The 21,495-nt window shown below is 44.8% G+C and overlaps 1 protein-coding gene across 1 annotated transcript in view; it reads right to left on the reverse strand.

The window, feature by feature from the left end:
- The window catches only part of lamb1b (laminin, beta 1b), a 29,974-nt gene that overhangs the window by 5,969 nt on the left and 2,510 nt on the right, over nt 1–21,495 (reverse strand). Inside the window, exons 4-27 of the mRNA XM_041964375.1 lie at nt 20,370–20,532; nt 17,484–17,573; nt 16,923–17,095; nt 13,753–13,888; nt 11,953–12,026; nt 11,100–11,288; nt 10,912–10,975; nt 10,167–10,369; nt 9,796–9,916; nt 8,770–8,958; nt 8,120–8,296; nt 7,461–7,573; nt 7,283–7,362; nt 6,689–6,824; nt 6,445–6,603; nt 5,135–5,268; nt 4,935–5,055; nt 4,555–4,741; nt 4,257–4,400; nt 3,942–4,173; nt 2,793–2,956; nt 2,336–2,560; nt 1,892–2,109; nt 1,112–1,208 (exon numbers count right to left, since the gene is read on the reverse strand). Coding sequence (XP_041820309.1) covers nt 1,112–1,208; nt 1,892–2,109; nt 2,336–2,560; nt 2,793–2,956; nt 3,942–4,173; nt 4,257–4,400; nt 4,555–4,741; nt 4,935–5,055; nt 5,135–5,268; nt 6,445–6,603; nt 6,689–6,824; nt 7,283–7,362; nt 7,461–7,573; nt 8,120–8,296; nt 8,770–8,958; nt 9,796–9,916; nt 10,167–10,369; nt 10,912–10,975; nt 11,100–11,288; nt 11,953–12,026; nt 13,753–13,888; nt 16,923–17,095; nt 17,484–17,517 — 3,370 coding nt within the window. The 5' untranslated portion in view covers nt 17,518–17,573; nt 20,370–20,532. The remainder of the gene's footprint in view (nt 1–1,111; nt 1,209–1,891; nt 2,110–2,335; nt 2,561–2,792; nt 2,957–3,941; nt 4,174–4,256; nt 4,401–4,554; nt 4,742–4,934; nt 5,056–5,134; nt 5,269–6,444; nt 6,604–6,688; nt 6,825–7,282; nt 7,363–7,460; nt 7,574–8,119; nt 8,297–8,769; nt 8,959–9,795; nt 9,917–10,166; nt 10,370–10,911; nt 10,976–11,099; nt 11,289–11,952; nt 12,027–13,752; nt 13,889–16,922; nt 17,096–17,483; nt 17,574–20,369; nt 20,533–21,495) is intronic.

The following is a 21,495-nucleotide window of genomic DNA, read 5'->3' on the forward strand; positions in this document are numbered from 1 at the left end:
AATACAGCGGGAATGATTCAGGATTCCTGGGCCCTCTGGGCGTTGGCAAATGACGAAAATGGGATGCCTGGGAGTTCTGGAGAACATCTGGTTCTCATGAGCAGAGAAGGAGAGGTCATTCCCAGATCCCCTCCTTCTCCTGGCCTCTCGTTCCCACTCCCTCTCTGTTTCTCTGAGGGTGAGCCAGCTACTGTCTGCAGATGGGCTCTCCAGCAGTTCATTTAGCAGACAATAAAACTTTCTGGGATCAGAGAGTGGTACTGAGCACCAACTGGCTGATTCACTGCTGCTGACATGTAATCGCTGTCTAACAAAACCGACTCATTCCAAACCACCACTGGAATGCTTCCTCGTACACAATGAGCTGCACACACAGACGAAGAAAGAGCAGAAAACCATGGAAAACAATACAAAGCTCACGTCCTCCAACATGGCGACTGAGGGGAATCATACCCCATGAGAAGTGAGAACAAATATGAACACGAGGATACACAGAGGCAGGATGTTTTCCATTGTTTTGGCTCTGTAGTCCAGCACACTGACAGTTACGGCTCTTCCAGAGTTACATCCTTATTGGGTGAACAGTGAGGGACTCATGGCCTTTTTTTATCCACATCCCTAAACACATAAACAAGACAACCGAGCAGTTTTTATTGCCTGACAGTAGCTGGCTTCAGTCAAACTGCTCATATGTTTCAGCCACTGAGGACCAGAGTGAATCACAAAAAACCCCTGATTAAAGCAGGAAGTGAAGCTGCCGCACAGGCCCGGCGTCATTGTGGTCACCGGCTAGTTGCAAACATTGTCTGACTGGAAACTGAGCAAATGAGAGTGAATCAAAACAAAGCTGTGGCCAGAAAACCAAAACCATGAGCTGAAAGATGCTGAAAAGCTCCATGCAGAGCCAGGTGATAATTCTCTGCCACACCTTTAAATGAAATGCAGCCACTTGAACCATTGTTAATACTGATTAAAGCAGCTTTAAAACAGTATGATGACATGTTGCGTCTGTTATACCAGACGGCATGAAGGGTCTCCCGGGGACAGGAAGTTCACTGTGCAGCTCTGTCCCGGTGGTGACAACTCACCGGCGATGGGTGCGATGACTTACCGTGACATTTGACCTCTGGATCCCCCCAGAAGAGCTCTCTGCACTCCCGACACGTCTTGCCGCCAAACCCGGGTTTGCATAAGCACTGTCCCGTGACCTTCAGGAGCAGCATGAACACACAGAGCGTCAGGTCAACAGAAAATCATCTGACACTCAGTGTGCAGGTGGGGAAAGCTTTGGATTAATCTGCTGTGTTTCATGTCTTTTCTTTTACATCCAGACACAATGGGTCTTTGTAGTTTAATGCAAGAGGCTCCTCTTTGAGAGACGTGTATTCAGTTATTCCACTGTGTATTCTGAGACTTCCTTCCTCTGATGGAGAGCAGCCAGTAAACACAGAAACCCAAATGTGTGTCTGTGTGTGTGTCTGTGTGTGTGTGTGTGTGTGTGTGTGTGTGTGTGTGCGCACTGCTCTGGTCTTTAAGTGCGTGTTTCTGTGTATACACATGCAGAGAGAAAGAAGCTTTTCCCAAACAGCTGGAGTCCACATATAAAAAAATGGCACAAACAGGCCTCAGTGATTAGACGGGTTGGCCACGGTGACTTACTGCCGCCCCGCAGCTTCGCTCTCAACTGTTTGGAAAATTGTGTAAGGAAAACTCTGGCAGCAGCAGCTCACTGACAGACATGATTGTGCGGTGCAGCGCTGGGATTCAGTTCAGATATACGTCGTGATGAGGGGGAGGCTGGAGCAGCTGCTGCATCGCTAATGCAGGAAATGATGCAGAGACATGGCTGGACTTGGCGAGCTGTCCTGGTTTATCACAGCGTCTAACTCACCTCGTTGCAGGAGGATCCGAAGGAGTGGACGGGGTCGCAGTCGCAGCGCTGGCAGCCCGTCCCGCCCGCGATGTTCCACGTGTCGGCGGCGCAGCGGTCGCAGTTCTGACCGACCACGTTGGGCTGGCAGGGACACTGACCGCTGTGCTGGTCGCACTCACACTCGTCAGGGGAGGAACAGGCCTCAGGTGCCGTGCCCACCGAGGAGCACATGCACTCTGCGCAGAGGAGGAAAGATATCAGCCAGAGCTCAACAAGGGTTGAAACCGCTGATAGCAGCTTGTGTGAGTATTCAGTGTATTTAAAGGAATTTATATTCCTTTAATTTTGGGAGATGCTTGTTGTTGCCCTTAAATAACTTTGACATTTCCTACTGAGTTCATATCTCTGTCTTTATCCACTAATGCACAGTAAGTCAGTGGTCATATTAATAGCTGTACTCACTTCTGCAGCTCTGAGTACCAGCGTTGCCATAGTAACCCAATTTGCAGTGCTGACACCCATAGCCGTCGGTGTGGTACAGGCACTTGTGGCAGGCGCCTGTCCGAGCGTCACAAGACTCCGGGTCGTGCATGTCGATGTTGTTGTTACACTGGCAGGGCAGGCAGCGCCCACCGGGCACCAGAGGGTTCCCAAAATAACCGGGAGCACACTCGTCGCACCTGGCACCTGGACGAGGAGGGGAAACAGGAAGTGAATGTTTTCAACCGCAGTCAGAGGGTGCTTTTTTAAGTTCAGAGGGGAAACCTGAGGTGTTGTTTGGGTTTGTGCTGCGTGAGGCGAAGACACGATGACACAAAGTGCAACATGTGATGCTTTGAGCACTTAAAAAGCTGTTTACATAAAAACAAATCTGTTGTTACTAATTACTGCGAGGCGCTCAGCGCGTGTGTTCACGTACCTTTGTAGCCAGAGCTGCACACACACACCAGCTGGTTCGTGTTAGCCAGAAGGTAACAGCTGTCAGAAAACTGGCGTCCACTGCGCGGGCCGTCAGGGCACATGCAGGGGCGACAGTGGCCACCTGAACCCAGCTCTGGGTCACCATGGTAACCATCCAGACACCTGGGGGTAAAGGAAAAAGGTGAAGTAGAGAGACGCCAAGAGTTTAATCCCTTTGATTTAACTTTCTGTGGCTGCCTGGAGGGAAAAGTCAAACTCAGTGACGGTGTTAGTGTGAGTTCACATGACTCTGTTTTTACTAGACAAAGACCTGCGTGGAGGCAGCACATAACATTTTTATGTGCTGCTAAAAATGAACGGCCTGAAGCCTAAACTCAGAGCTTTACAACCCAAGATAGTGTTGGATGGAACAAACATCACGCTGAAGACTTTGCTGCTTGCAGAGCCGTTGCACTGGGTTTAAATCAAAAAGCTTTCATAACTGATCCGAGACTCGAGCCTTAAGTTACAAAAATGAGGACTTGGACTTGAATCCTGCTGAACTTGACTTCACTTGAGAGCTGAGAGTAGAAACATTACAGGGATTCGAAGGGATCTGATCTCAGCTAAAGCTGACTTTGAATGAGTTTATGAAGACTTGACACTGAACATGGATTTGCCCTCCAGAGACCTGGTTTTGAAAATTCCTTTGACAACTTAGAAGCACTTTTATTTTGGTTTGTGTATTTTTTTCTGCAATTGTTGCCTTTACATTATTAAACGGGAGAGATGATGGAAAATTAACAGAAAAGAGCAGGAGAGAGATGAGGGACAATATGCAACAAAGGTTCCTGGGATGCTGTCAGTTCATGGTCAGCGTCCTGAACCCACAGTCCACCAGGATGCCCCATTTCTTGCGTAAAACTGGACATTTTGGCCTAATAACATAACTGGAAGAAAGAAAGTCAGCAAAATCACGTGCCGTCATCCTCTGGTGACGATGAATATCCACAGATTAGTATTTGAAATGTTCTGTCCTGAAACAAAGTGCTGGTTAAGAGGAAATTTTGGGGCAAAAGATCAGGGAGTCATGTGGGAACTTGAGAGCTGCTACAAGACACCCAACAAGCTGCCATTCAATCCGAACCCACCGAGCACATGGGCCTACCTCTCACACTGGTGTCCGGTGGTGAAGTCTCTGCAGTCCTGACACTCTCCAGTCTGAGGGTGGCAGTGCTCGCTGTGGCCGTTACACTGGCAGGGTCTGCACTGAGGGAAGCCCCAGAAGCCCGGCAGGCAGTGGGAACACCGGCGCCCCGAGGCCCCTGGGACACACTCGCACTGGCCCGTCGCCTCGTGGCAGAAGGCGCTGAGCGAGCCCCCGAGGTCGCACTCGCAAGCTGAGGGCGAGATCTGAATCAGTACACTTCCTGTTCCTGAGCTGAACAGGCATCAGACAGCGCAACTAACGGCCGACACTTACGTCTGCAGCCGGCGGGGCTGAACAGGAACGTGGCCGGGGCGCAGTGGTCACAGTTCCTGCCGACAACGTTGGGTCGACACCGGCACTGACCTCCGCTGGGCTCACAGATGCCGCTGAGTGAACCCTGAGGGTCACACTGACACGCTGACAAGACGAAGCGAAAGAAAAATGGAGATCTGGTTAGAACGTCATGAAATATTAATTGTACACTAATCCAAACTTGATTTTCCAGATGTTCTCGTGCTTCTTGTATCCAGTAAGGTCAATGACACACACACACACATAGAAAACTACGCACCCATGACTCCATTGTGCAGCAGAGCAGAGACGCTGAAGATGTAGTCATTGCAGATGTCAGTCATGGGGCTCTTCACGACGCTCTGGCTGCTCTCCAGGCAGCGGTAGCGCTGGAACGTATCCCACGCTCCCTCACCATCGACCCCATGGAACATGTCCATCTCTCTGACCCGGGGCATCAGCACCAACTAGAGGAGGAGGGCGAGGTTAGAAGGAACAGAGGAGCAGAGTTGAGGGAGTTCAGATGCTCAGGCTGCTAAGTTAAAAGTGTTTTGGGAGATGACAGGACAATCTTCCTGTTGGACAGCTCCTTTAAAACAAGTCAGGGTTTAAAGAATGTATAATAAATCGTACATATAATGATACCAAAAGTCAACGTACGGAGTCGATGAGCGTGTACGGGCTCTGGACGTCACTGACTGACGAGTAGAGAGGCAGACTGAGACGGATCGTGTAGTTCAGTCCTTTCTCGAAACACACCGGCATCACCAGCAGCACGTGTCTGCAACGCAACACGCGGTCAGTGTGTGGCCGGTGGGCGTGTCGCCGCACAGACACAGTGAAGAACGCTCGTGTTTTACCTGGATCCAGGTGGGAGAGAGATGGACTGCGTGTCTCCGCTCTGGATGGAGTTGCTGCAGTGACTGGAGTAGTCTGGAGGGTTGAAGACGGGGCGCTGCACTCGGATGTTCACCTGCTCCCACTGCTCCGGCAGCTGCCGGCAGATACACACACTCGTGTTCAGTGCTAACAAATTTAGCATCGTTCTGTCTTTGTAAAATGGTGAGATGCTCAAATTTTACTATCTAGAACTGCAGCAGATTTAATGTGGACAGTCTCATGCTTCAGCTGTAAACAGAAATTGTGGCCTCTCTTTACTGCCTCTTAAAGAATATCAGAAACACCCTTATAAACAAACCATATGTCATTTGCATGTTACTGTGGATGAAAAACGTCTCCTCAGGTAGTCAAAACATCCAAATTCCAAAACCAAGGACATGAGGAAATTCCCAAAGTTAAAAATGAGTAACTGTGCGAAAAGTGTTATCTTGAGAGAGTGGAAATCGGCGTCCCCTCTATGCTTTAAAATATGGTTAAATGACATGGTCTCCTGTTTATACTTTGAGGAGCTCAGATACACTCTCTCTGATATGCACTTTAAGTTCCTCAAGATCTGGAGACCATTTATTGAACACATCAAGAAGGAAAAATGTCTTCCGTGTAATTGATTGTGATAAATTGTAATTTGCCCTTTTTTTTCCTATTTTCCTCTGTTTTTTAATTTTAATCCTGTTGCCTTTCTTTGTCCGGTCTTATGACCTTTGGCTGGTGCTGTGGACCTTACAGTTTGCTCTACTGTGTTACATGGACTCTCCGGCATTCTGTCTGGTTATATTAATATGCTTTGCCCTGCCCAGGCATATGGACTATCTCTGGCCTTCAATCAATCCACGGACAGTTTTTCTTTCGTTATGGACTGACATGAGCACATATTCTTTCTCTGTTTGGCAGTATGTTTTGTCACACCTACAGGTGTCTTGTTTGTTTTTTTGTTGTTGTTGTTGTTTTTGTTGTGTTCTGTATATTTTTCTTGTCATCTAAATTGAAAATCATAAATAAAATTCTTAAAAAAAAAAGAGTAACTGCTCCAGCTAAATGCAGATTTGAAGACATCGTTGAACATTTTTTGGGTAAATGATGGAGCTGCATGACACCTCTTCAGTCAGATGGAGTCAAATCCGCCTCGACATGACTGTTTAAATCCACAGTTCATCAGTTTGTCCGCAACCCTGCTTTCCTCCCTGCACCCTCAAACTCTTCTATTTGCTAAAAGTATAAATACAAAGTCTATTCATGTCTGCATGCGTGTCTGTGTGTGTGTGTGTGTTACCTGTGGCTCATAACGAATAAGGATGTCATAGTCCATGGACTCTGGGATGTTGTCGATGGCGAACTCTAAGTAGGCTCCTTCTGGCACGTTAACAAAGCCCATACCGGTCCACGTAGGACTGCGATCCAGAGGATAAGGCCTCGGTACCAGCGTCACACCCTGACACAGAGATCAACAAGGCTGAACGCGTCTGGGGGAAAAAAGCAGCGCTGAATAGACGTGATGGTACAATAAACACACTCACAGGCCCGTGCTTGGCGTCCTCCGCCTCGTAGGTGTAGTGATCCAGAGTGATGAAGTAGAAGCCGGACTCGACCTGATCGCAGCGGCGTCCAAACATGTGCTCCCTGCACACACACTGTCCTGAGCGAGGGTCACAGCTGTGGACAGACAGACGGTGTTAGGGACATGTTTCATGCATCTCAGTATCGAGATTTTACACTTATTTTCACTTTGCAGCTTTTTATTAAAATATGCGTGCAATTCCACATTTATTTATATTCTATATACAAATAATTTTTATTAAACCCTTTTCAGGTGCAACATGATCACATAAAGAGCTCCAGTAAGTCATGCCAGTGAGGCAGCATGCACCACACCAGACCCTTCAAACTGGTAAACCTAAATGAGATGTGCAAATTCTCCTATAAATACAGATAATGTGCACAAGCTGAGTGTTCCTCCTCCCTGTTGATGTTAATACAAAACATGAACGCGTCTCAAACTTGGATCTGACTCCAAACCTCAGCTGACATCTGACACAATGTTAAAACACACTGCATGCTGTGATCGATAAACTTAAAACGAATAAATCAATTAAAGTGGTCTTTAAACGGACTTATTGTTGACAGCCCCGCCCTGGTCGCAGTCACACGGTCTGCAGCCGTCCATGTCATTGGTCAGTCCCCAGTGCTGCGGCTGCGAGGGAAAGATCGGAGGACGGACTGTTTATACGCACTGCACACACAGACGTGGAATATCCAGACTGAGGCTGACAGTTAAGCTGAGATCCTCACCAGACACTGATCGCAGTTATGTCCGCCAACGAGGCGCTTGCAGAAGCAACTTCCTGTCTCCGAATCACACGAGTTTCCTCCAGGTAGAGTTCCCAGCTGGTTACAGGTACACGCTGCCAAAACACACAGCGAAACAGTGAAGCAACAGACTGAACTGCGTCACTGTGCCTCACTGTGGTGTATCTACACTGTGTGTGTGTGTTTGTAACACAGTTTATCCCTTTAAACCTCCTTTAACGGTGCATGCAATCCGTTACAGATACCATATTTGTATTACAGTCCTAATATATTGTAATTATCCCCTTAAAATCCCAGTAAAATACCTTCTTTTCATATCATTAATGGGTAAATTAATATGACACTAATGGCCTGATTAGAATGAATGGCATTGCAAGGTGGAAAATTAACGTTCTCTGCTCTTTTAATATGGACCGCCTTTGAAATTAAAAAAAACAATTTTAACTAATGGACAAATCAAAGGAGCTCCGGCCACCATAATAAATGCTGGCATATTTTCAGGAGTTAATTAAAATGCCACGAGTTACTAATAATGGCTGCAAAATGTGAATAACTGCTGACAAAAATGTCAAAATCCATATTTCATGTGAGCTGAGATATTTAACAGACAGGACAGTTTATTGTAGCTTAAGGAGACTCACGCAGGCAGCCGTGAGGCCCCTGTCCCAGACCGAAGTGGCCCCGTCTGCAGTTGTCGCAGCGCTCGCCCTCCACATTGGCTTTGCACCGACACTGGCCTGAGATCAGCCCGGCTGCCACGTCGGTCCTCGCGTCGCACAGCCCGCCCTGCAGAGACCCGGCCGGGTCACAGTTGCACGCTGCAGAGACACGAACGCTAACCATCACACATCCTTCGATCGCGTGAAAACACGTAAGAAACATATTTCGGAGATATGATTTCCTCACATGATGATAAAAAATAGAGATAACATAACGATGCTTATAAGGTATTTATGCGTAAGAATGGACGAGATAATGAAAACAAAGTCGTGCAGAAGCTGTGTGTAATTTAAAAGATGAGTGTTGTAAAGTGGAAACGAGAGGCTGTGTGTCATTCTGCTACTACTTCTACTTGTACCCACTACTTTGTGGGTAATTACAATCATGATGTAACAACAGCTACTTTCTGCTTTTCACTTCAAAGTCCAGCTCCAGGCGGTGTTTGTCTAAGGAAGAAAATGTCCTGGAGGAGGACACCAGCATGCGTTTTAACAGGCCGTTCATGTAATGAGTGGAGTGGGCCATGAAGAAAAAACACTCAGGGGTCAGAGGTTACGCAGAGGTGACTGACGTTCACAGATGTTGGGGTCCCTCAGGTCTCGGTTCGGGTGCTGGTAGTAGAAGGGCGCGCACTGCTCGCACTGGCGTCCCACCGTGTTGTGTTGACAGTCGTCACACACGCCTCCGCTTACATTGCCGGTCGTCATGTACACGGCCAGGTCGAAGTGACACGATGTGGAGTGGCTGTTACACTCACACTCTGGGAAACAAGGGAGAGAGGGAGATTTACTGGTGTTTTTCTATGTATTTTTCATGCATTTTGCATACCTGTGAGTATATGTTTGTTTTCACCTGTTACTGTATGCAAGGCTGCAATTAAGAATTATTTTCATTATCGATTAATCTGCCAATTATGTTGCAGATAAATCGTTTATAACGTATATAATGTCAAAAAAAGAGACATTTGTCAATCATAAAATAAAACAAGGTATCTGTTTCCCAGATATCTTGTTTTATCTGACTTGACAGTCCAAACATCAAAGATATTTGATTTACTATGATAACTATGATAACAAGCAGCAGAAATGTTTTGTATTTATGCTGCATAAATGATTGAAATGATTAATCAATTATCAGAATGGTTGCATATCAACTAATCAATAAATCAACTAATCATTGCAGTCTGGTGTTATGTCTGTAGAGCACTTCGCTAAAGTGTCTTGGTTTGGTTGTGAGTTTGAGATTGATCCCTCTCTCCTGTCTGTATGCTAACATGCTATGTTAGCTTAGCATGAAAACTGGAAGCAGGGACAAACAGCTAGCATAGTTTGGTTAACTTTTCCACACAGTGAGACAGAATGTGTTGATTAGTGAGCAGGTGGATTTTGTTACTTTTGGACAGAGCCAAGCTAGCTGTGTCTTCCTGTTTTCAGCTTTTATGCTAAGCTAAGATAGCTACAGCTGGAGTACCCTACCGCACTTTAATGAACAGATGTAAGAGTGGTGTCAAACTTCTCATTGAACTTTCAGCAAGAAAAAGAAAATGTGAACAGCCACAGAGCAAAAAGTGATCATGAACTAATGCTTTTGTTCTCACTCTTGCAGGAATGGCTGTTTCGTCCCTCTGCAGGTCTCCAAGGTAAATCATGATAAAAGTCCTGACAGCGCTCACAGTTCAGCCCCTCTGTGTTGTGATTACATACACAGCGGCCATGGACCTACACACACACACACACACACACACACACACACACACACACACACCCACACACACACACACACACACACACACAAAATAAATGAACACCAGTTGCGGCACTGGTCCCACACAGCAGGACTGGGATCGAACAGTCAGTCCTAAATCTTCTCTTTCTGGTGCATAAAAGTTAAAATAATATCAAATTATACTGAAAATGACATAAACAGAGAATCTTGCATGCTTTATGGCTGTGAATGTGTTTGATGTACCATGCCCTCAACTCCAGTCGGCGCTCCGTCGATCGGGGCGCACTCGGAGGCGTGGCCGTAGCAGAAGCAGTTGCCGCGGACGACCATGTCGTAGAGGGAGTAGTAGTACTTCTCCGTCACCTCGTCGCGGGAGTCGAGCAGGTTGTCGCCCAGCGTGTGGAGCTTGATGAAGTTCATCCGGAGGTTAGTGATCTTCAGCATGTCTGCACACACACAAACACACAACTTTATTTAAAATGGGAAAGTTGTGAGCTCAGTGCCTTGCTCAGCGGCGTCTTAGCAAATGTTTCTCTGCACGAAGCTACACGAAGTTTCTCGCTGAGATTCAGACCTCAAAGGCACCGCTGCTGTTCCTCACACACCTGCAGCATTCACCACATACGTAACATGAAGCCTCTGCCTGTATGTGTGTGTGTGTGTGTGTGTGTGTGTGTCTCAGTCTGGATGTAGCTGAGCGCTCAAAGGCCGAGTCGCTTCCACATATGAAATTCCATGCAGTGCTCTTCCTGTCTGACCTCTGACCCCTGCAGGTCTGCTCCAGCTAGCTGTTAGCTGGACCACAGAAGTTACTAGAAATGACTGGACTGCTGTAATAAGCTCATTGGTTGTTTCTTTTTGTCCGCCATCTGTTCACAACTCATACAAATATGCAATGCAACACAGCAATCAAAGCTTTTAAAGCTGCAAAAGAAGAGCTTTTTTTATGACAATTTATTATTTTTCAACTTTATTTAAAGCAGCTCACTCTGTATCCTCAGGCTGTAGGGGTCTTCAATCTTGAAGGCGGGGTCCAGCACCCGAAAAATCACCTAAAATAGAACAAAAAGAGTAAACCTTTAAGAAATCCATAGGCTATTTTCCCTAAAATCCCCACATACTGTAATCAATAGAAAAAACCTGTAAAAATGTAAATAAGGAAGTAAATGAGTTCACCTCTCCCTCCGTGGATGGTTCGATGTCCGAGTAGCGAGAGTCGCAGATGATTTCGTCCACTTTGAGCACTGGCCCAGAGGACACGCCGGGGAAGGACGACTCGCAGTCGTAGGCAAAGTAACGATAAACCTGCCACGTCTTCCCAAAATCCATCGACCGCTCGATCACCATGGCAGCCGGCCGGAACGTCTGTCAACAGAGACGGATAGAAAATCACTCCATCACAGGCAACATCAGCCTCTAATGTGATCAATATACAGGTACAAGTATCATTACTGCTTGTATCTATATCATATTGATTTTCTGTAATAAATTCTGCATTGTTGTGTACTTGCAGATGTCAAAATAATTCACTTTATTCTCCTGAAGTTGATTTTATAGACTAAAAAACAACAAATAAACACTCTTTTCTTATAGATGAATATAGTAAAAAGTTTTTATCCAGACTTTTTGCGTATTATAATAATAAATTGAACATAAAGTAATGATATTACTGAAAGGCTGGAGGCTGTCTGGGGTGTTGATTTTTCCTGCCACATAGTTCCAAAACAGGATGGGACAGGACACGCATGGAAAGTGTCTGTTTTGACTGTGATGCAGTGATATAATGTGAATGGAAGGCACGACTGCAGCTGGCCACCGTCATGGTCGACCATGTGCCAGCGATGGCTTTTACTGCACAGCTCCGAACTCATCCCTCCTGTCTCTCCTTCCATTCCCACCGTTCTCCAGAGACCAAAACTATTTTCCACATTCCTCCCCTGCAGCTGTCCACCGCTGTGTTTATCTGCATGCCGTGAGTATGGGAGTATGAGTATGATGTGTGTGTGTGTGTGAGCGAGAGAACAGGCACCTTGAAGGTCATGATAAGGTGTGTGAAATGAAACTCAGCCTCCAGGTCCAGCTGGATGGTCACATTCTCCACACCTGCCAATGAAAGGACACGCAGGAAATTAACAATTAAATCTCTTTCTTGAGTGCATTCATAAAAACTCACCGTAAAGGCTGTCAACACACCGCAGACAGACTTCCTCACGCGCTTCGACATACTTTCTTTTAAATATTTACAGACACTTTCGGCTCATGTTTATGCAGCTGGGCGAGCTGGCTCGCTGTCATGCCCACATACAAATCTAATCAATCTAAGCTCCGGTCCTGGATTGTGTTGCACCAGCTGAAGTTCGACCTAATAGCTACTTTGCACCATTAAAAATGTTTTATTTAGTCTTGCCAGATACGTTGGCTATATCCCATTAACTTTTTACCACTTCTTCATCTAAACAAGTTGTATATTGACCAGTTAGCTAGTTCACTTTGCTACATCACAGGACCCGGCCATTCCTGGGCGTACATATTTAGCAACGACTAATCTCCATATAAGAAATAGCTTGTTTGTGTGCTTGGTTAAACAGGGCTACATCTGAACTGCTGCAACCAGCTGGAAAGCTAAGACGTAACTGGAGGACTAGTGCAAGGGAATTAGGAAATCCCATGCGAAGCCATTGTGTGTCTGCAGTTTCCTGCTCTTTCGAAGCCATCTGCACTGCTGGAATCTGCTCCCTCTATGACTCACACCTCTGACAGATTCCCACCACTCACCAGGAACAGTGAGTGCATGAATGTGGGAGCGGAGAGGCCAGGGGCGGTCGTATGGGAAGTTGCTGTAATGCGATTTCTTCCAGGGCTCAGATTGAGGACGTTACGATGGCTTTCCCCAACCCCCCAACACATGTTGTACATTCAGGCCAGTTTTAAGTCATGTAACTGAGATGTGTGCTACTTATCCGGCACATCAGCGTTTCAAGCACCAGTTAGTGTGTCTGAAATCCAAATAAGGCTCCATAGTCTTTAAGCAGCTACTATAGTGCACACTTACCCAACTTAGTTATTTACATTAGGTGTATGTGCTTGTGCTTTTTTTTATATCTATGTGCATACATTTTTCTTTTGTGTGTAAAGCATTTTTGCACAAATCAGGTTTGTTTTAAAAGTTCCACTTAAATCAAATTAAATTGAGCTTAAAGTTGCACAACCATCACTTAAATGTCACATTGATGTTTTCGTGCACAATAGCGGAAAAAGTGCACATGACATTTTCCTGTGGATCAGAGAAATCAAAGGAAAATGCCAACTAAGGTGGACAAAACAGCATTTATTTAACCACACGCACACCACTTCAGATACTCTGCAGTGACTCCAGTATGGAAAGAATTAGTGCTTTTATTGGCCTACTGGAGAGTCTCATGCTTATATTTATACACCTGACATAAAGGTGAATTTACTGTGTTTATGAGAGTAAAACCTGTTTCTCATTCTCTTTGCGGAGCCTCCTGAACCCCTGCTGTCTCATTACACACTTCCTTTTTCCCCACTTTAAAGTCCCGTGTGTGCTCAAGTGATGACACACATCTGTTTCCCATCCGCACACCTGTTCTCCTCAGCACACCTGTAAGCCCCGCCTCCCCGGCCTGCTGCGATTGGCCGCAGTGAGAGGCTCTGTGATCTCCTGTCTAGTCATTACCGGGCTCAGCTCCCATGAGAACAGCCTCAGCGAGAGCTCACACGCTACACTGCCCTTCATTCATTTAAAACAGGAGTCAACAGGAATCCCTTCTCTTTCATTCATTTCTCACGGCCGTTTTCTGCTTCTCACCGTTCTCCGACTGCCACCAGGTCTTGAGGCGGTTGGGGGCGAAGGTGGTGACCAAGTTCTCGATGGTGTGGCTGACGGGGTTGCTGTCCTCGTCGTACATCTGCCTGGAGTCGCACACAAAGCATTTCTTCTCCTCCTGATGGGCCGAGAGCACAGAATGAGTTAAAGGGTCAGTTCACCCACATTAGATAAGATAAGATAAGATAAAACTGTATTTATCCCCAGCCGGGGAAATTTGGGCATTACAGCAGCATGTGAAAGCAGTGGGAAGAAAAATAGCAGCAGCGGTAGAGAACATTCAACAAAAAAAAAAAAAAAAAAACAATTTCTGGCTAGAACCGATTGTGTTTGATGGAGGAGTGATAATAGTTGGTCTGTTTTCATTAGTCCAAATTAGGGAAATCTTAATGCAGCAGAACACAATGCTATTTGTGTGCTTCCAGCTTAGAAACAGTTTTGGAAAGACCTTGTCCTGTTTCAACATGCACCGTGCACAAAGTAAGAGCCTTAAAGAAATGGTTTTCCCTGTTTGGAGTAGCATGCACAGACCCCTGACCTCAGGCCCACCCAACACTTTTGGGACAAACTGGAGAACTAACTTTGAGCCGGGCTTAAACCGAGCCAAATGGGAGCGAATGCCTGCAGCTGGGTTCCAAAACATTGTGGAAAAGCCTTTCCAGAAGAGCGGATCACAGCAGATTAATTCAGAAAAGTAAAATAAACACATGTATGTGTTTCTGCTTGAGCTGTCCACATAGTAATGTGAGCAATGTGGCCCTTTGAGTCAAATTAATGATGCACAGTACTCATCATGTCGCCAGTGTGCCGTGTCTGTTTAATAACGTCCTTGCTATGTTTGCAGCAGCGGCCTCGCCTGCACGCCACATGGCTCGGCATGCACGCCAGCTACACTCAGGTTCACACACACAAACACACTCTTAAATCTCACATTATTGCAGCGTGTGAACAAACAACACAAGTTTCTCAATTTCGCAGAGGCCCTGCCAACTACGTCTGTGTTGAAATGTGAGCAGAGTCGGGCTAAGTGCTTCCACTTAGCAGCGTTTTGGCAGGAAAATGTCTGGCTACTTCAGGCTCGCTTCCTCTCCCCGCCGCCTCATACTCGAGGACTGTGCTCATCCTCAGGAAGCTCAGACAGGCCTCGCAGTGTGTCCGTGATTTCATAAGGACACCATTCACGCCGCAAACTCGCCAAAGGGTGTTTGATAGAGAGAGAATATCCCCGACCTCGCCCCCGGACCACATGCACACAGGGAAGGGGCTGTGAAGCACACAGCGCTTTTATTGTGGAGAGGAATGTCTGAACTCCCACTCGACAAGACAGCAAGCAGATAGTGTGCGCGCGCACACACACACACACACACACACACACACACACACACACACACACACACACACACACACAGAGACTATCTGAGTAGTTCAGATTTAGAGCTGAAACCAATAGTCAGCTGACTGAATAGCTGGTTTACAGACAATTAATCTGCAATTATTTATTATTCACTAAACATCTTTGAGTGTCCGGCTGTGAATCAGACAAACAAACTATTTGAAGGATCTGGAAGCTCATGATGGCCCTTTATTCTTGCTGATTTATGACACACTAAAGAGCGATTCATTGAGAAAATAATCTGCAGAGTAACAGCTGCCCTAGTTTAACAAGTTGATCTCTGGTTACAAAGGCAGAATTTAAGGGGTCACATTAATTTTCACGACATTTTAAAATCAGTTTCCATCATAATCATACCAGTGTACACTTGATGGACTCTTAAATATAATGAAGGATTCAGGGCATTAACTGCCCCTCTTTCTCTTTCAACAATTAATAAGCAATAAGTTGCTGCCATAAACATGTCATGTGGTGTACAAGGAAGTGCTGCTACACTTTATTTCACTTTAATGAATTCTTTAATAAACAGAGAACTGACCCGCTTTCTGTTAATTATCCCAACCGAGTGACGGGAAATTCCTCGACTAATCACAGAAAGACAAGCAAATCATTTCTCATTATCTCAATATTAATGTTTAATGTGATTTATTTGCTAAAAGCTGCAGCACTGATCAGAGCGTAAAATGCCTTCGTTTCGCTCAGGACAGCTTCATTGTGAGAGCGGGACGTCTGAGCTGCTGTGTGATTATCACGCATTGTTCTGATTCCAGGCTGGCCGATAATGTTAACATAGATGAGCAGGACTGTCATTATGGAGGTCAGATTGCCATGATATAGTGTGTACAGAGCTGTACTATACGTACACAAATATGGGTTTATATGCAGGCTGCTCTGGCTGACAGTGAATGCTACGGCACAATGGGTGTCACAGTGTAATAAACAGCAGAGAAAAGTGATTTAGCACTGCAGAGTTCACTCACATGAATAGTTTTTTAAGACCTCTTATGATTGATATGACTTAAATATAATGAGTGTGTGGAAAGAAACTGAGTGCTACGTTAAGTTTACGCATTTGAAAGATTAATGTTGGTTTAAGCTTTTCATCTCATCAACACATCAGGAAGAAGGAAGATAGAAGACGTGGGATGCCTTTCATACAGTACGTGTGGAGGAACGCCAGCACTAGTTAATTGATCTACTCTCAATAATACATGCACTAATTTGTCCACTTTTCCTTGATTTATGACTTTCACTTGCATGTGTTTCGTCTTCTAAACATTGTTTTCCACCTCTTCTATCTTACTTCTTCCTGTAAAACACTTTGTAGCTCCCGTTTGTGCTTATCAATAAAGTTTTCTTGTTTTAATCTGCAGCCACCAAAGAGGCAGAAACCCCAAAACATCCTGCAGAGACTTTCTCCCTCTGTGTAGTTTCACATGAGCTACTGTGTAAAACTGTGAGATTATCCTTCAGGTTCATGGAAACTGTTGTGCAGATAAGACAGTAAAGCGCCTCTTAAAATCACCTCCTCAGCAGAGTTCAACATCAGCACTTCCTCACCAGAACTAACTCATTCATGCTCTTTGATTTTATGCTTGAAATAAAGGTTTGGAATACACATAGAAAACTTATTTTACTTACTTCATGTCACAGAGATATATACACCCATGACGCCCTGAGTTATTTAACTGGCCTTCTGTCTCAGGTGGATCCTGTTCTGCTTGGTGCTGCAGGTTTAGAGCAGCAGCTTGTTTCTTACCTCCAGATGTCCGACGATGCAGAACCGCTCCGGCTGCTTCAGGCCGCAGGTGGAGGAGACGGTGAGTTTGTGCGCCCGGCCGATCAGCAGGTCGCCTGTGGCGGGGTAGCAGCTGCCCTCGGTGCAAACATCCGCAAACTCCGGCAGTTGTGCCCTGACGGGACACCACAGGGCTGCAAGGAGGAAGACTGTCAGTGAGTCCTGAACATGATCTGATCAGCCGGGATAAAAAAAAAACAAAAAAGGGCAAACATCTCCCGGAACAGTTCAGCCTTTGACTTCGGTTAGAAAACCCAGAAGCAGAAAAGCAAATTAAAATCACATGGATTCTCTGAGTTTGTGCTCAACGCTTGAAGTCGTATTTTGCAGCAGCGTCACATTTTCTCATTTCTTCAAACCTCTGAGAAGGCAGTGAATGATGGTTTGCATGTGGCTCTCATTAACATGTGTTGTAGTTGGAGATGTGTGGTTTGGCAGCAACAGATGATGAAATTCCCCCAGTGAGCTGACAGCACCTTTCAGATTAAAAAAAGAAAACATGAAATAAAGACATAAACTCACCCAAAGCTGTTAAAATGTGGATTATGAGCGACATATCCAAGTGCGGAACATGGACAGCGCGTCTTATCGCTGGTGTTGATGGTCCTGCAGCTGGAAGAGAAAGTGTGTGTGAGTGTGTGTGAATCCTAAAGTCAGAGGAAGATGGGAGTGTGCAAGTAGAAGCCCCAACTGTGGGGTGTGGACAGTGCCGAGGGCCCGCTGGCCCGCTGTATGAAGTGTGCAGAATGCCACTGGTGAAACATGAGAGGTTTATGTGGTGCAGGCAGTCAGGAAATATACGCTGCCAGTGTAAAATGTGATATATACATTGGGTAAGAGTCACATCAGCACATATGTTCATAAAACATTTATGTTGTTATCACATGTTGCATAATTTCTATTATTAGTGCAATAATACGGTTAGACTTTTAAAAAGTTTAGATGCAGAGAAGTCTGATAAACCTTGCATCAAAACAAATGATATCATCGTGTAAGTAGGAACAGAACGTCAAGTTGTTAATGCAGTCAGTGTCATCACCAAGGAGCCTTTTAGCTATTCTGCTAATGTTTAAAGTATTTTGCAACTTTATGCATCCTTTGACGTTAGATGAACAGCTTCATATACTGCATGTTTTAAAATGGTCTGATATTGGTTCTCAGTACAGTACTTTACATGAACAGAGGTACATGAATAGGCTCCATGAATGTAGATTACCTGTTAGAGAACTCATTAATAGGGTACAAGTTTCCCTTTATGTTTTCCTATAGTCTTCGATTTTTACAGTAAATTGTGTATTTGTAGATGGCACCTTTACTGTCATTACTGAATCAGAATGAAAAGCACCAACAGAGTGCTGATGTACATGCACACGTTACCATGACAACATACTTAGGGACGATGTATTCAAGCCTATCACATATTATAAAAACAGTTTGCATTGCCAGACCCCCAACTAACAGGGAAAGGTCACGCAGTGGTCTCCTTGGTTGGATTGTCAGTGGCACTATCCACACTTCATACAGGATCTCAATATGCCCATCTATGCCACCACAATTTCTCAGAGCCTCAGGTGACCCCTGCAGGTGCTGATAATTGAGACAGCAAATGATTTTTTTATATATAAATATTTCTTAAAAATGAACACATAACATAAACAAAACTGTTTTGATAAAGTTAAATCTGATTATTGAGATTTGTTACCAGGACATCTGCTGAGCGGCACAGTGTCAGTGCCCTCTGCTGGACAACATATGCAAAAACAACAGAGTTTCAAAATTACCTGAAACACTTTGATGAGACTTTTTATGTTACTTAGCAGCTAAGCTTAAATTTGCTAAAAAATATGGACCACACTGATGTATAGGTCAGGCTCTTTTTTTAGGATATAAAGACAAAAAAAGCATCAAACCTTCACATTTGATATTGCGGTCCCATCAAATGTTTGACATGTTTGTTTCAGATATGACCTCAAAGATACATTCATGAATCTCATGAAGTCATCTGACTGACTTTTGCAGGACAGGTGATCAGATGATGTGATGATCGCTTTCAGTGTTTTGAGAACTGCATCAGAAAATGTGCTTTAAGCAACTGAGAAAAACCTACATTTAATTGAGTTCATTGATCAACTGTAGTTTTTTCTCTAGTGCATCTTGACTATAACAATATTTAATAAATCTGATATTTCTATACTCCTGCTCTAATTATCAGCTTGACGATTAAACAGTTTGTAGAGATAAATATAAGACAACACTGCCCCCTGGTGTTGTTAGCACAGAACTACAGCTTTAAACAGCCACAACTCAAATACTGTACGTTTTACTCCACTACTTTTTTCTGACAGTTTTAGTTACTAATTACTTCTCAGATTACAATTGCTCACTCTTCCTGTCACGTGAAAACAAAGTATCTCCATATTTGGTGATATTCAATGAGACTTCTGCGAAGGCTCAGCACACTGAAACCAGGTCTGATGAAAAAATCTCAGCATGTGGACAGAAGTAATTTTCGCTTCCTGCTGGAAATGCTGAGAACAATCAATTATATTCTGGAAGTCACTTTGCTTTATCCTGTAATTGACGTGAATTTAGCAGAGAGGGTAGTTGTTGCTCGCCTTCAGTGTGTGTGTGTGGGCGTGGGTGTGTGTGTTCATGTGTGGGTGGCATGAGTCATTTAAGTTTCAGCAGAAAAGGAACAAAGAGGAGGGAGGACAGTGAAAATAAAAAGTACCATCGCTGCTCTGAGGCTGGTTTTTCATCATCTGCAGTCGGACGGAAACACTTAATGTCAACCAATCACAGACAACAATCTGCTGATAATGGGCTTCTGCAAAAATTCAATTCAGGTAAATCAATAATGTTTGCCCTGGCTGATGTGCTGTAGTGGCTACCAGATGTTTTTTGGTTATAAACTCTGATTTTGATGGAGGCATTTGAGGACGCTCCTGGATGCTTTCACAAAATGTGAAAGTGTACATTTAAACTTAATTATACTTATCACAGGAAACACAGCACAGCTTTATGGATGGTAACGTCAGTCAGTCTGTCCTCCACTCAACAACCGATGGATGAGATGACATAAAAAACATTAAGGGTCCCCAGAGGATGAATCCTAATTAGCTTAATGGATCCCCTGACTTTCCCTCTAGTGCCACCACCAGGTCAAACATCAAGTGTTAAACATGCTAACCCATTAAAACTACGATGGCTAACTTAGTGAAAATACCTGCTAAATGTGAGCATGTTAGCATGCTAATGTTAGCATATAGCTCAAAGCACTGCTGTGCCTTCAGCCTCACAGAGCTGGGAGCATGGCTGTAGACTCTAAGTGGAAAACCAAACACTCATCTTTAACACCAGAGCCCCCCCCTGGTGTTCTGGGCCCCCCCCCCCAATGAAAAGGCCTACCTAAAGGGAGTGCAGGACCAGATCCAGAAAGGAGCTGATTGTGGACTTTGGGAAGTAGCAGGAAGGATCTCCCTTAATATGAATGGCTCCTGGGCGGAGAGGGCGGACAGCGTCCGGTACCGTGGAGTCCACATCACTGAGGGCCCGACCTGAGTGCTGCATCCTGAGAGAAAGGCAAGACAGAGGCTGTTTCACCTGAAGTCGGGAAGTTGCCTGGTGACACAACTTTAATTGTAGTCTACTTAAAGCTGGTGTGCAGTACGTCTGAGATGTGGCAGCCGATGCGTTCAGGTTCCTATTGACATGAGTAAGAAAAGAAGCTGAAGTCCATTTTTTTCATGTTTCTTCCTGTTAATCACATCTTGCACTATTAATATAAACCAGAACAAAGCTAAAACAAATAACATAGAAACAGGGAAACAAATTTACTCACGTTCTCCTCGGAAAGTCAGCAGGAAATATGTGAAGTTTTAGAAACGTCGAACAATGAACTCGAGGTTAAAACATACATTTACAGATTGGAAAGGAAACACACATTGCTCCAACATGAACCATAAAATGACCTAATATAAAGACGCACATGTGGAACCCTCAACAAAGGCAGCACACATAAGAAACGAGAGTAAATAATAAATGAATAAATAAGTTTAACATAGAACCAAAAATGCTCCATCCTGACAGTTTTCCACTTCCTTTTTCTGGGATCTGTATTCTTACATCTTTCACTTTGAGGTGAAATTCTTAGCATCCTTTCTTTAGCTGCATGTCTGTTTCCACCTTCCTGTAAATTGTCCTGTGCATAACACTGAGAGTCAGATTCCTTTTATGTGCACAAACATTTGGCCAATAAATCTGGTTCTGGTTCTGGTTCGGTTTCCTTCAGCTCTACTGCAGCTTTCAAAAAAAACCCCAAATGGTCCCTGTGTGCCCCTCTCTGTCCTGATCCACTCAAGTCCACGTCTGCTGCATTTGGGCAGGAAAGCAACAATTAAATCGATTCCAGCTGACTTTGATCTACTTCCTTCAAATTACACACACACACCAGCTTCCTCAACAACAGGGGTGAACACACTTTGCTTCTCTCTCTCTCCTTCTTGCAGCTTCCTCCCTTCCTCTCTCTCCCTCT

Source organism: Chelmon rostratus, chromosome 22 (assembly GCF_017976325.1).
Source record: "Chelmon rostratus isolate fCheRos1 chromosome 22, fCheRos1.pri, whole genome shotgun sequence".
Lineage (NCBI taxonomy): Eukaryota > Metazoa > Chordata > Actinopteri > Chaetodontiformes > Chaetodontidae > Chelmon > Chelmon rostratus.